The sequence below is a fragment of the Apis laboriosa genome, unplaced genomic scaffold, assembly GCF_014066325.1.
Source record: "Apis laboriosa isolate Shangri-la unplaced genomic scaffold, ASM1406632v1 scaffold23_cov150, whole genome shotgun sequence".
Taxonomy (NCBI): Eukaryota; Metazoa; Arthropoda; class Insecta; order Hymenoptera; family Apidae; genus Apis; species Apis laboriosa.
In genome coordinates, this window is record NW_025222452.1 from 4514628 (window position 1) to 4529344 (window position 14717).

The 14717-nt window shown below is 20.8% G+C and overlaps 2 protein-coding genes across 5 annotated transcripts; both read left to right on the forward strand.

The window, feature by feature from the left end:
* The first annotated feature begins 31 nt into the window (after positions 1-31).
* On the forward strand, positions 32-3840 carry LOC122713269 (gamma-1-syntrophin). 2 transcript variants are annotated; one of them, XM_043933535.1, is made up of 10 exons: positions 32-653; positions 1226-1330; positions 1409-1607; positions 2038-2163; positions 2235-2399; positions 2488-2672; positions 2763-2921; positions 3010-3234; positions 3316-3519; positions 3585-3840. In XM_043933535.1, exons 1-10 carry the CDS (start codon positions 591-593, stop codon positions 3690-3692), a joined length of 1539 nt encoding a protein of 512 aa, XP_043789470.1. In that variant the 5' UTR covers positions 32-590; the 3' UTR covers positions 3693-3840. The 2 variants fall into 2 exon arrangements, with proteins under 2 accessions (XP_043789470.1, XP_043789471.1); XM_043933536.1 differs by having other exon boundaries at positions 1412-1607.
* A 3357-nt stretch (positions 3841-7197) lies between these two features.
* Positions 7198-13820, forward strand: LOC122713521 (cAMP-dependent protein kinase type I regulatory subunit). Of its 3 annotated transcripts, XM_043934081.1 has the most exons (6): positions 8971-9435; positions 11891-11999; positions 12332-12641; positions 12746-13012; positions 13099-13302; positions 13409-13820. In XM_043934081.1, exons 2-6 carry the CDS (start codon positions 11988-11990, stop codon positions 13579-13581), a joined length of 966 nt encoding a protein of 321 aa, XP_043790016.1. In that variant the 5' UTR covers positions 8971-9435; positions 11891-11987; the 3' UTR covers positions 13582-13820. The 3 variants fall into 3 exon arrangements, with proteins under 3 accessions (XP_043790015.1, XP_043790016.1, XP_043790018.1); XM_043934080.1 differs by lacking the exons at positions 8971-9435; positions 11891-11999 and adding an exon at positions 7198-7377; XM_043934083.1 differs by lacking the exon at positions 11891-11999.
* The last annotated feature ends 897 nt before the right edge of the window (positions 13821-14717 follow it).

Sequence of the window (14717 nt, forward strand, 5' to 3'; positions counted from 1 at the left end):
TAATAGTATCTATTTTGTTTGTATATTATTTTCTATTTTTTATGAATTAAGGTTTTTGAATATATCGTATATTATAGTTTTATCAAATAATGCATAAAATTTAAATAACATTCGAATAATTGATATTAAGATTGCAATTTTCAATTTTTGTGTTTCCCGCAATTTGAAGCAAATGAAATACCATTGATGCGCGCTGCATTGTATAAATCGATGCGTCTCAGCCGCGGGCTTTTAGCTACTTTTAGCCTACTCCAATTTTTCTGCGTCCCGGTTTACGAGGTTTTTGCTTCATTCGAGTGTTTTAAAACATCATAATGTATAATTTGAAAAATAAATAATGTGTCTTATATTAAAATACTCTCGATTATATATATTTTATGAATATGTTGATGCATTTTTTTTAATAAGCAATAAGAATATGATCTCATTTTTTCATTGTTCAAATACTTGTCATAATTGTGTTGAACAATTTGTGTGAAATTAATATGTTCCTTATTATACCACCAATTTATCAAACTTTATCAACCCCGGCAATTTGCGTTCAGCAATACGGGGATTTGCATTTATTAGTTGCATAATTATATTAAATAATGAGAATCAACGCAACGAAAATGAGTACTCCGATCGAGGAGAAGATTGATCAGAAATTGAAGGTGAGAAATTAATATTTTTTATTTTTTTAAATATATTTTACTTATTATTTTTTTTTAAATTCATGAAAGATAATATTTGTTTTACAATCAAATTTATTGTTGATTTTCTTTGAGTTAAAATAATAAAATAAACATAAAATTATATTTTTTAATTTTAGAAATTATTTATATTACAAATGCATTTTAAAAATAATAATAATAATATTATTAATTATATAATAATAATAATAATTATATAATATAATAATATATAATAATAATATTTATATAATATAATAGTATTTTTATATTCATATTTCAATTGCAATTATGTAAATAATAAAATATATAAGAAAAAAAGATATTAGTTTATTATATAAATAATAATATGAAATCGTGAATGTAAAATGAATTATATATATAATAAATATATTTTATAAATACTAAATATATTTTTAAAACATAATAAATATACAAAGCATTGGAACAATATAATAATTATAATATAATTTAATAAAATTTTATTTTTAATTTAAAGATATTTAATTTAACTAAAATATGCAAGATTTAATTTTTATTATACATTTGAAAAGGTAAGAACAGGGATGGTGAGTGTTAGTGATGGAAAAAGTAAACCAGTACCAATGCGTTTACATCTGTCTATGGAAGTTTTAAAACTTCAAAGAGAAGATTTAGAGGTAAAGTTTATAATATCATTGTTTTATATCATAAGATTTGTTTATACAGCATACATAAAAAACATTACTGATTTTCAGCAGACAGCGAATCATAATAAACCACCATTAGATGCTAAAGAAAGAATGGTACAAATTACAAGACAAAAAGTTGGAGGCTTAGGATTAAGTATAAAAGGAGGAGCAGAACATAAACTTCCTGTACTTATATCTAGAATTTATAAAGGCCAAGCAGCTGATCAATGTGGCCAACTATTTGTAGGAGATGCAATTATTAAAGGTAAATTTAATATATATTATTAAATTTAATAAAATTAATATAATATATTAAATACTAATTATTAAAAAGTTTCATAAAATTTTAAATATTTTTTTTTATATTAAAAAAGTAAATGTTTATATATATATAATAGATAGTCTTGAATACCTATTTGTGTCAGACCTGTCAATATTGGCTTTTCTCTTTGAAATAATGTTTCTGTTGGCTATTCATTTATACTATTTATATTATAAAATTTTATTTTTAAATAATAGAAATTATTTCTATTATAATATATATAATATAATATATATAATAATATATTATATATATATAATAATAGAATTATTTAAAGTAATTCAATCTTATAAAATTTTAATAAATAATTTTAGTTATAAAATTATTTGTAAAATATATAATTTTAATTTTATAAATAATATTTTTATTTTAGTAAATGGAGAATATATAACTGCATGTAATCATGATGATGCTGTCAACATTCTAAGAAATGCTGGTGATATAGTAGTTTTAACAGTAAAACATTATCGTGCAGCAAAGCCATTTCTACAAAAAAATGGTAAATATTATTTAATAAATTTTAAGCATTTTTTTTATAATTTTGGTTTAAAATAATAGTATAATTTTTAGAAAAAGAAGAGAAATTAGATAATGTTGCAAATGGAGGATCAGAAGATGAATGGTTATCATCATCTAATAGACAAAATGATAGTTCTAGATGTGGTCATAGTAGACAAAGTTCAAATGCATCTGCTACTTCAATGCAATATAAAAAATGGATAGATGTTATAACAGGTTTTAATCATTTTTTTTTTTTTGAAGAAATTAATAATTTTTTAAAATGAAGATGAAATTTTTCTAAAAAAATATTATGTAATTTCAGTTCCATTAATGATGGCTTATGTAACAAGATATATCTTTGGAACAGATAAATTAAGAAGAAATGCGTTTGAAGTAAGAGGATTAAATGGTGCACGTACTGGTGTAATTCATTGTGATGATAGTGCCATTTTAAGTCAGTGGTTAAAATATATAACTGATAATATTACAGGTTTAACGCATTTACAGGTGAAAAATATTCTTTTCTGAATTAATTTATTATTATTAATTATCATTAGTAATAACTATATAATTGTTTATAAATTATTTATTTTTTAGATGAAATTATATAACCGCAATTTTGGAGTTGGTGAACGTATAGAATATATGGGATGGGTTAATGAAGCAGTAAGTAATAGTAATCAACCATGGCAAAGTTATAGACCAAGATTTTTAGCATTAAAAGGACCTGATTTGTTATTATTTGAAACACCTCCTGTAAGTGTTACTAATATTATAATTAACATATATTTAAATAAATTTTAACAATTCATGTTGTGCATAAATGTTAACAATTTATTTCTAGTGCAATATAGGAGATTGGTCACGATGTGCATTGACTTTTAAAGTATATCAAACAATGTTTCGCGTAATGCGAGAATCCGAAAATGTTGATGAAAGACAACATTGTTTTTTAGCACAAAGTCCAGGTAAACCACCGCGATATTTAAGTGTCGAAACTAGACAAGAACTATTAAGAGTAGAAGCAGCATGGCATACTGCAGTATGTTCGGCTGTTACACATTTGAAAGTTAGTAATTGATTCTTATGTGTTTTGTTGAAAATTATTTTTAAAATTTATTATTATTATACATGTTTCTATTTTTTATAGAGTAAAACATTTCCAGTTACTTTTAATGGAAAAAGTGCAGGTTTGACTCTAGAATGGACTCAAGGTTTTACACTTTCTTATGATGACATTGGAGAGACTGTATGGCGTTATAAATTTTCACAATTAAGAGGATCTAGTGATGATGGAAAAAGTAGATTAAAATTACACTTTCAAGAATCGGATAGTATTGCTATTGAGACAAAGGTATTTATTTATTATAAGCAGAATTAATATATATAAATTTTATTATCTCTACATTTCATTTGTAGGAATTGGAATGTTCTCAATTGCAGAATTTATTATTCTGTATGCATGCATTTTTAACTGCAAAGGTTGCTGCAGTTGATCCAACATTTTTAACATCAACAACTCCATAAAATTGAAGTAAGTATTATTAAAAATGAAGTAATTAAAAATGAAGTAAGTATTATGCCAAATAAATCAGAAAATGGATCACTATTCAATATTCGCATATTTGCATAAACAGAAATATTCTAATTAATAAATTAGATTAATAACATAAAATACTAGTCAATTTTTAAAAAAGCTCTTTATTGTTTTTGAAAATTATATAAATATTTTATTTTTATGTTTCTAATTTTATTTCTATAAAATAATAGTGAAATTTCATATTTTTCATAGTGATTTTATTACTAAAAATTACTTTATTTATTGTGTATCTTATTATTAATTTAAAGCATTATAACTTAAAGCACTGCTATTTATTTTTTATATTCAATATATTAAACATTTTTTAATAAATTTATATTTTGTTGGTATATTTTAAATTGATTATAAAATACAAATATTATTACTTTTGTTTTAAAATTTTTATTTTCTTTTATGTAACAATCATATTTGCATTTATTATGAAAAGAAAAATCTTAAGTTAGAAATTTAAAAAAAACTTGTGCTCGTTCATGATTTTTAAGTTCCAATGATAAGGCAATCTTTTTTAAGCAATAAGTTGCATATTATGTATTAAATTTTTTTTCATCTATATCTGGTGCCTTAAAAACCATGAACAAGATGTAATTAATAAGTTAAAAAAATTCATTAGTTAAGCATACTTTAGAACAGCAAATTTTATGCATTTAATATTAACAAATATGCATTATATTAGAAAATTTCATATTATGTTAAACACAGATTCAAAATTATATTAACTTGATATTAATTATAAATCAGTATTACTTAAGACGAAATAAATTATGGTGTAATTATCTAATAGCAATAAGTAGTAATAACAGTAGATCATGGTGATCATCTATTAAACAACTTTATTTACAAATATATATATAAATGAGAGAGAAATTATAAGAAAAAAAATTAATTTATTGAAACTTAGCATTAATAAATTTAATAAGTAGTTAAATTCTTAATTATTTTTTAATAAATTTTCATTTTTACATTCAATATGAATCTAAATAGATTTAAAATGTTGTTTATTAGATATTTTTTTTATTATTATATGAAAATTCTACTATGCATGATAACTTATTACATTGTATGATTTCATTCCCATTTAAAATACTAATTACATTAAAAGTTACTTAAAACAAATATCACATTCTGTGATTATTCTATCAATTTATAATAATACAATATGCAATTAATCTATCAATTTACAAATCTATTTAGAGCAATAAATGTATAATAAATCAAGAAACAAAACAAATGCTGTTTAGATTACAAACTGCACTTTATATTAATCATGGTACACAATTTTTATTATTAAAATATGACAATTTTATCATAACTACTTCAAAAAAATAATAAAACTGTATGTGCTTATAATTACATATAAAAATATATATAATTTATTCTTTAATTAATTATTCAATTTTCTTAGTTAATGATTTACTATTTAAAAAAGACATATTTTTAGCATTTATATAGAAATTTAATAAAAAAAATTTAATAGAATTTTAATAAAAAAATTATTAAAAATTTTATTTCTAATTTGCACATTTTAAAAATATTCAATTAAAATTGTAGAAAGTGCCTATAAATATATATATATTACAATAACAATCATAAAAGAAATTGTTTTTATATAAAATATAATTAATTTTTTTTGTTTTATTTTCAAAAGTTAACTAAACTACTAAATTGTTATCAGAATTTTTAATATTATAATAATTTATCATAGTTAAAAGGCACTTTAGAAAGAATTATTTTATTATATTTTAGTATTTTATAATATTTTTGATAAAATAATGTTTTTTTAATGTTATTTATTTATAAAATAAACATATGCATATAATATTAAATAATAATATGATTTAGATATTAAGTGCAACTAATTAATGAATTTAATTACAGAAACATTGCGGTGAATTTTATAAATTTTAATGTTGTTAGAAAGATCAAAACTATAAAAAAAAATTCAGATACAGGGAATTATTATTCATAGTCAATCACTTGTTAGATTTGCAATTTAATAAAATATAAAGGAACATAACAGTAATTCCAACATGTACGCAAATCAATACATTCTTAAAACAATTGCAATTATTAAATGCATATGTTGCAATATTCTATAACATTGCTATTTTTTATTATATATATACACCGCATATATTCTATAATTAAATTTAGATTATTATTAAAAAAAACTGCACAATTAGATTAAATAAGTAAAATAAGTAATTGAACTATAAAAATTGAACAATGATAAACATATTTATTTATCATTAATTATTATTTAAGAAATTACTTTTTTAAATAAAATCATTGAAGAATTCACGAAAATTTCTATAATTTTTTAATAATAAATATTTATTTATACATAAATATAAAGAATAGAATATATCTAATTTGGTAAATTTTTAATTAAAATATAATACAATCAAATATAATTTTAATAAATATAAATACTAATATAGATGATATAATTTATATTATTATAACTATTTTAAATTAAATTCATTATAATGTTAATATAATTTTTGTGAATTCTACAATGTATTGATATTTACATATAAATATTTTTTTTTAAATACATTATACATTATGTATATAGAATATATATACATTTTTTAAATAATATTTTAATTTAAAACTGATAATTCTGAAATCCCATTTCTTCTTTTTCTTTATTTAAATAATGAAAAACTTTGTTTAAATTGACATCAGAATGATATGGGATTACAGAAATACAATTATCAAAGACAAGAAAACATACAAAAAATATTTATCTTATATTTTAAAATATAGTTTATGTATTATAATGTTTATCCACCCATTGACAATATGTTTTAAAATATATTATTGTTAGAAAGTTATAAATGTAAATTTATAATATTTTTTTGAATTTTCCTACCACCTATCCATATATAATATATTAATTATTAATTATATTTGTTTTATAATATGTAGAGAATTTTTATTTATATTTTCATCATAGAAAAAAAATCTTCATTATTTTTAATATTTATATATATATAATATATATATATATATATTATATATATTTAATAATATATAATTATATATATAATATAAATATTTATGTATAAAAAATAATATTTTATATATAGAAATATGAGTTAGAAAATTTTTATTAAATTTTAATAAAAAATTTATTATATTATTTAAATTATTTAAACAATTACAGATATATGTTTTTGAAACAAAAATGAAATAAAAGAAAATTTATTTTCAAATTTACATATATGTAATATCAATATTCTTTATTAAATTAAAATCTCGGAAAAGATATTATAGAAAGTTAATTATAGACTGTAATGAGAAATATAAATATTTAGATGTATCGATATTCTTTATATAAAACAATTGAAGTTATCTATAAGAAATAATATATTTACACTATTAAAGCCAAGAACGGAATTGTTGAAGAGGTATTTGCTATAACGTGTCAACTCGTGTATCAATATGGCGGCGAATCTCGAAGAAGAGCAAAGTTTAAGAGAGTGCGAGGAATACGTACAAAGACACAATATTCAACAAGTTTTAAAAGACTGTATAGTGCAGCTGTGTGTAGGTCGTCCTGAAAATCCCATATCTTTCTTGAGAGAATACTTTCAAAAACTGGAACGGGTATGTATTGAATCATGTCTTATTAAAATAACCTTAGATTTCTTATTTTTTACTTATTTAATCGTTACTTATAAATCTAGTAATCTAGTTTTTTTATGATGTATTTTCTCATATTTTAAAGATGACTATTTATTTATAATAAAATAAATGTGAGAAAAAAATATCAAAATGTTAGATAAATTGTATACATTACATTATAGATTTGTCAAAGGATTAGTAAATGTTAAGATTAATAAAACTACATACATATATGTTATACTATACAATAAATTTTATTACTGTTTTATTTTATTTTATTACTGTTTTAATACAAAATTTTAACATAAAATTATTATAAAAAGAATTTATTTACAATTTTATAAACAAGTTATTTTGATCAATACAAATAGATTGATATATATCAATCTGTACATATATCAATTTAATAAATTTTATTTTATAATTAAAAATTTTATATTTAAAAAAATTATACTATATATAATTAAATAGATTTTTTATATACATAATTAAATAATTAAAAAAAATAATTAAATTGAAAGTTGTATTTATTGTATAATAAAAATAAAATGTATTCAATGCACTTAATATAATATAAATAAAATGCAATAAAGTAATGTAACAAAAATTTAATTTTTTTCATTTTAATTTTAAAATAATATTATATTTTATATTTTCTAATAATTTACTTCTTTTTAATTTGACATTTTATAATTTATTTATTTATTTTCTTTTTGTATATCATGCTTTGATATATCAATGCTGCTAGAAAAAAATCTTATATATATATTAAATATGTGCGTAATATTTAATATTATAATAAATGTTCGATATTATAAGGAACTTTTTACTAAACAAACAACCATTTAAAAATTTGCCATTGTTGAATGAATTAAAATAAAGCGTAAAATGTGATCACGAAATAAATCGAAATAAAATTTAGAGATTTATATACAAAATTTTAAATATTTTTTTTAATATTAATTTAACTATTTGACTATTTATTTATTTATTCAATATTCATTTTATTAGTTTTTTTAAATAGATGTTGATAAATAGCGAGAATGGCGGTAAATATTGTTAGTTATAAAAATATTATACACTATTATTTTCTATAATTTTTATCATCAAATATTTGTGTTTTTATATATAAATATTTATAAGCAATACTTATTTTAACAATAATCAATATTATATTTTAATTAATTTTCATTATAATGAAAAAAGATGTTTTTAAAATAATTATATTAAAAATATAGAATTTTTAAATATATATATTTTCCTTGGAATTCTGCAACATTATTCTTAAGATTTAAAATTTTCATAAACAGTGGATATTTGGTTATTTCTTTTTTTTTTTTTTTTTGTATTGTATAATGGATAAAATCATATTGCATAAAATGATTAATATTTTTTATTTCTCATTTAAAATAAACATAATATGAGAGCAACAAAAAAAGAAACTTGACATCAGTTCTTATTACTGTATAACTATATATATATATATCGAAAGAGAGTATGTGTGACTACAGGGGCTGCTCTAAATATAGCATATGCTCGAAATATAACTAAGCGCACAACCTTAGCCAACAACTACAAAAGTTGTATAGGTATTTAATGCGTCGTCCTCGAAAATGTGCGAAGCGCGCTGCAATAATGTGTTTAAAACGGGCAATACCGGAAGTATGTTGTCATCCATTCGGATTTCATCTCTAAATAAATTATCTATCGATTCAATTTTGCATTAACGAAAAATATCATTATTTTATAACATAAAATATCATCTAGCACACAGTACCAACTTTGCAAGTAAATACTACGAAAGATTGTGTCGTATTAATCGAATTTGGCGAGACCTTAGAAAATTCAAGCGACACACATTAGATATATAACGCGCGATCAGGAAAGATTCGTAATTGTGATTTGTATGTTTTTTTCGTTCACAATTATTCGGGTATGTGAAACAAGTGTTAGTGAAGAAATTTATATAATAATTGAATAAAAAAGACGTTGCTTGTTTTGTGTTAAATATCGAATTAATATCAACAAATAATGAACGAGGTATGATAGAATCTTATACAAGATTTATATTGTTCAATATATATTTTATATGTTTTAACATTTGTGCATATTAATATCATTATATGTAATTTTCCGATTTTTGAATGTATTGTTTATTGAGTAAGGAACAATTTCAAATTTACTTTGACACTTTATATTATTTATTGTTTTAATGACTATTAAGCAATTTATGCATAACAACGATAATAACAACAATCAATGATAATATTTTATATTTTTTTTATACAATTTTTATGAAGAAATAAATCATGAAATATGAAATGGAATTTTATTATAATTTATTAAAAATGATATCGAATGATAGATGTGAATTTTTTTTTATAATATAACGCACATAATATTTAATTGTACGCATGTCAAATATCATTTCAGCATGTGTTAAAATCATTGATCAATTGATCTTTATTGTTTTATTATTTCAAATTTGATATTATTGTAACTTTCATAAAATAGTATTATTTTAAATGTTTCAAATATATATTTTTGCATATCTTTTTCTTCTGCAAATCATGCAAATCATCTTAATATGTTTATCATATAATTTATGTAAAGATATTATTTTATTATAGCTTATTTCAAAAAATTTAATTCGTTTAACTAATATCAGTTAATAAAATCTAAAAAATATAAAATAAATGTGGAGTTGTTATAAATAGTTGTTGTTTAATAGTTTGCAAATGCTTAAGAATTTATTAACATAAAAATATAATATTGTATAATTCTGAGTAATAAAAGAAAAAATTAAAAATTATAATTGATTTTTAACAAAATTTTTTTATAATTAATTTGAAACAATTGTAATCGCTAATATTTATTCGATATAAATTAATATTTAATCGATTAACTTTTCTAAATATAATCTATAAATTAAAAAAAAATAAATATAATTAATATCTATATAATTATCTATCTATATAATATATAATCTATATAATATATCTATATAATCTATATAATATATTTAATATCTATAATTTTAAAAAAAACGAATAACTCCTAATTTATTTTAGTGTTTACGAGTATATAAATTTTTGATCAATATATCGACAGATAATTTATAAATTTTGATGATTTTTAAATATTTTATAGAAAATAAAATTTCAAAAAACTTTTTCTTATATACAATCTTCAGTTAATCTTTGTTTTTAAAATATTTGCAAAAAATGATGCTACTACTATATTGAATTTCACTTGTAAGTCCTTGACAATATGTGTATCATACTGTTATTCACGAACAGCTTATAAAACATGATCGCAACAATGTGAATATTTAAATAAATTGTTTACAAATTCATCTCTATATATATAATAATTATATATCTCTATATAAATAATAAGAATCTGTTTATGAATTGTTTAATATATATGAATACCATATAATAGTTTTACAGTTTGCAAATAGTTTATGAACAATTTTAGTCAATATAGAGATGCGATTTATTATAATTGTCGGTATCTAAAATGTGCCTTATATTTATCATTGTTATTTCAATCGATTGTTTTATATTTTGGATATAATATAAAATGTGATAATTTTTGCTTAATGCTAAATTTTATTATAATAATTATGTTTGTAAATATATCAAAAAGGCCAATTAACGATTGTATATGTAAGAAAAAATTCAAAATCTCATCTTTGAATATTTAAACATTACCAAAATTCATGAGAATTAAAAATTATGTATGAAATGAAAATTTGTTATACATCGACGTGTTATACATCGATTTTGTTTTTAATTGAATTTTAATAAAATATACAAGATTCAGGAAAAAATCATATTGTTATAATGTTTTTATATTATATTGCGCATTTATAAGGTGGCATTCATCTATAAAAACGGCAAGTGACCTATGACATTATTTGCTCACCTTTTCATCGATATTCATCGTTCATAAGCTGTGTAATATTTTATCTAATATAATTTTATAATAAGTAGTCAATTTTTGAAGAACATAAAGTGATACTTATAAAAATATTTAATAGAAATTTTTTTACTTGCTTACTTACTTTTATTATATAACGAAATTTATTTTAAAATATCTGATAAAGTATTAGCTATTTCATTATTCTTTATTATTGAAAGATTAATCATTTAAATTTTTATAAATGCATTAAAAAAGAATAATTTTTAAAGATTTGATATTTTTTATCATTGAAAAAAGTTAAGAATGCTAAAAATAAAATAAACTGTATTATTTGTCATTTAAAAATTATTAACTATGAATTAAAAAAGTAGAAATCTTGGCATATCAAATTTTTCTGTGGAAAAAATAATGCATATTTTTTGTGATCTAATTAATATATTTGCAATATATATTTAAGAAATTGAAAATATATGATTTCATTGAAAGAAGGACATATATTATGTATTGCGCATGTCTAAGCAAAATTGACTTATAAAAGCGGCTTGTTTGTCTTACGTGAATCTTTCAGGGTTGCATCGTTTTGGAATAAATAAATAAGCAAAAGTTTAAAAAAAAATTTATTGATTTGATATAAAATCGAAGATAGGAAAACATCAACTTTCGACATGGTGCAACAGGCAAGTAAAGCAAAATACATGAACAGCATTGAATTTTCTAATTGATAATATTTTAATCTACATGATATAAACAAAAGAAAGTAGATATGAAAATGAAATTATCTAATCGAATAAGGGATATTCCTTAAATAGAACAATATATACTTATTTTTTTTTTCTCTTAGATTAAATTTTTTAATAATTTAAAAAGTTTCAAATTTAAAAAATTTCTTTGATAAATTCTTTCTTTGAAAAATCAAAATATGTGTAACATATATTGAATATAATAAAAATTATTTGACTATATTTTATTTGAAAATAAAATTAATTGACTTTTGTTTTTTTGATTTCAGGAACAAGCTCATGATGCTAAGCAACAAATTGCAACTAGTCCAGAGGATACCGAGGACATACCTGCTGGGCAACAAGGTCCCCAAGTTCCCAGACGCAGAGGAGGCATTTCTGCGGAGCCAGTCTCCGAAGAAGATGCGACTAGTTATGTCAAAAAAGTCGTACCTAAGGATTATAAAACAATGGCTGCCCTGAGTAAAGCAATTGCTAAAAACGTCCTCTTTGCTCATCTTGATGAGAATGAACGTTCTGATATTTTTGATGCTATGTTCCCTGTTACTTTTTTGCCTGGAGAAGCAATTATTCGGCAAGGTACTTAAAAAAAATATATATTGAATACATTATTCCTGTTATTAATTAATTAACCGAGTATTTTTAATTGCTTGAATCAAATATTTTTTGTCAAATATTAATAGGCGACGAAGGCGACAATTTTTATGTAATCGATCAAGGAGAAGTTGAAATCTTTGTTAATGGTGAATTAGCCACAACAATAGGAGAAGGTGGAAGTTTTGGTGAACTTGCATTAATATACGGGACTCCTCGTGCTGCAACTGTTCGTGCAAAAACAGATGTGAAATTATGGGGTATTGATAGAGATTCTTATCGAAGAATCCTTATGGGTTCTACTATAAGAAAACGAAAGATGTACGAAGAATTCCTTTCCAGAGTTTCAATTTTGGGTAAATAACGTTTATTATACAATAACAATTACGTTCCATGAAAATATATTAAAATTATTAATTTTATACAAAATTGTTATTTTTAGAATCTTTGGATAAGTGGGAACGACTCACAGTAGCTGATGCTTTAGAACCAGTGGCATTTGATGATGGTGAGACTATAGTTCGACAAGGTGAACCAGGTGAAGATTTTTATATAATTGTTGAGGGTACAGCTGTTGTTTTACAACAACGTTCAGAAGGTGAAGAACCAGCGGAAGTTGGTCGTTTAGGACCATCTGATTATTTTGGTATATTCTATTTTCAAATTATTATTAATAATTATGTAATTAAGTAATTATAAATTTTTAAAATAAATTTAATGGTATGCTAGTAATAATTTTCTATTGATTTTAGGTGAAATTGCATTACTATTGGATAGGCCAAGGGCAGCAACTGTTGTTGCGCGAGGTCCTTTAAAGTGTGTAAAACTCGATAGAGCAAGATTTGAACGAGTTTTAGGACCGTGTGCAGATATTTTGAAACGCAACATCACCCAATATAATAGTTTTGTGTCCCTATCCGTATAAATTACTGTATCAGCGATATTATCAGCCTTTAATTTTTTTTTAGTACGTTTCATTATTAACATTTTTTATTTGAATAATGTAAGTAATTGTATCATATCAAATAACGATATAGTCGTGTTAAGAATTATATATGTTAAATAATATATAACTGTTTATTAAATTTATACTTATCATATCATGAATATTATGATAAATGATGATTTAAAAGTTTCGTAACAAATCTAAATTTTATTAAAAAAATTTTTTTTTTTAAATTGACAAAAATACAACTATTATTTACAACTATTATTAAATAACTAAATTTAAATTTAACTTAAATGATTCTTTTAAAATTTAAAAACATTATCTTTCTTCTTTGTGAATTTTTTTGTTATACGAATTTTTATTGTTTATTATATTGCAATTGATATATATTTTTGCAAAAACATATATAATTCTTATAATGCAAAATGAATAATTAAATTTCGTAATATATTAGGTTATTACGTACTTTATAACTTGCTATACAGGCGTCATAGAAATCAAATCTTAGCTACTTTTACACAAACATATTTCTTTAAAATACTCGAAACCTGTGAAAGTATTTGGAAACAATTTAATAACTGTAATTCCACTTGTTGACAAGTTTTTTCGATCTTTAATGGAACGAATAAAAAAAATGTTATTATGTTATTGAATCATAGGTTTCATTTTCTATTATAGTAATATTTTTATTTATTTTAAATGAAATTTTAAATGAATTTTATAGTTTTGAAAACGTGTGAAGTAGAATTATTATATGTATTACACGACTGAATGATTAATTTACACGTATATGAGATCAGGAAAAAAATTATAAAAAGAAATATGTAATTTAAATACTTATGTGGCGATGAATTTAAAAACTAAAATTCAGCTGTAACATCGCACAATTTTATTGGCAATTTGTGCACAAGAACTGATTAAAAAAATTCTATATTAAGTAATTGCGTTGATTGCTTATACAAATTTATCACATTATAAATTCAATAAAAAAACAGGTTTTGATCATTGAAATTAATTAATTAAAATATGCTTTATTCAATTTCCATATCTGCAATATAATTAACAATTTAATTGCAACAAATTTGTATTTTTTAATACAATATATTTATTTT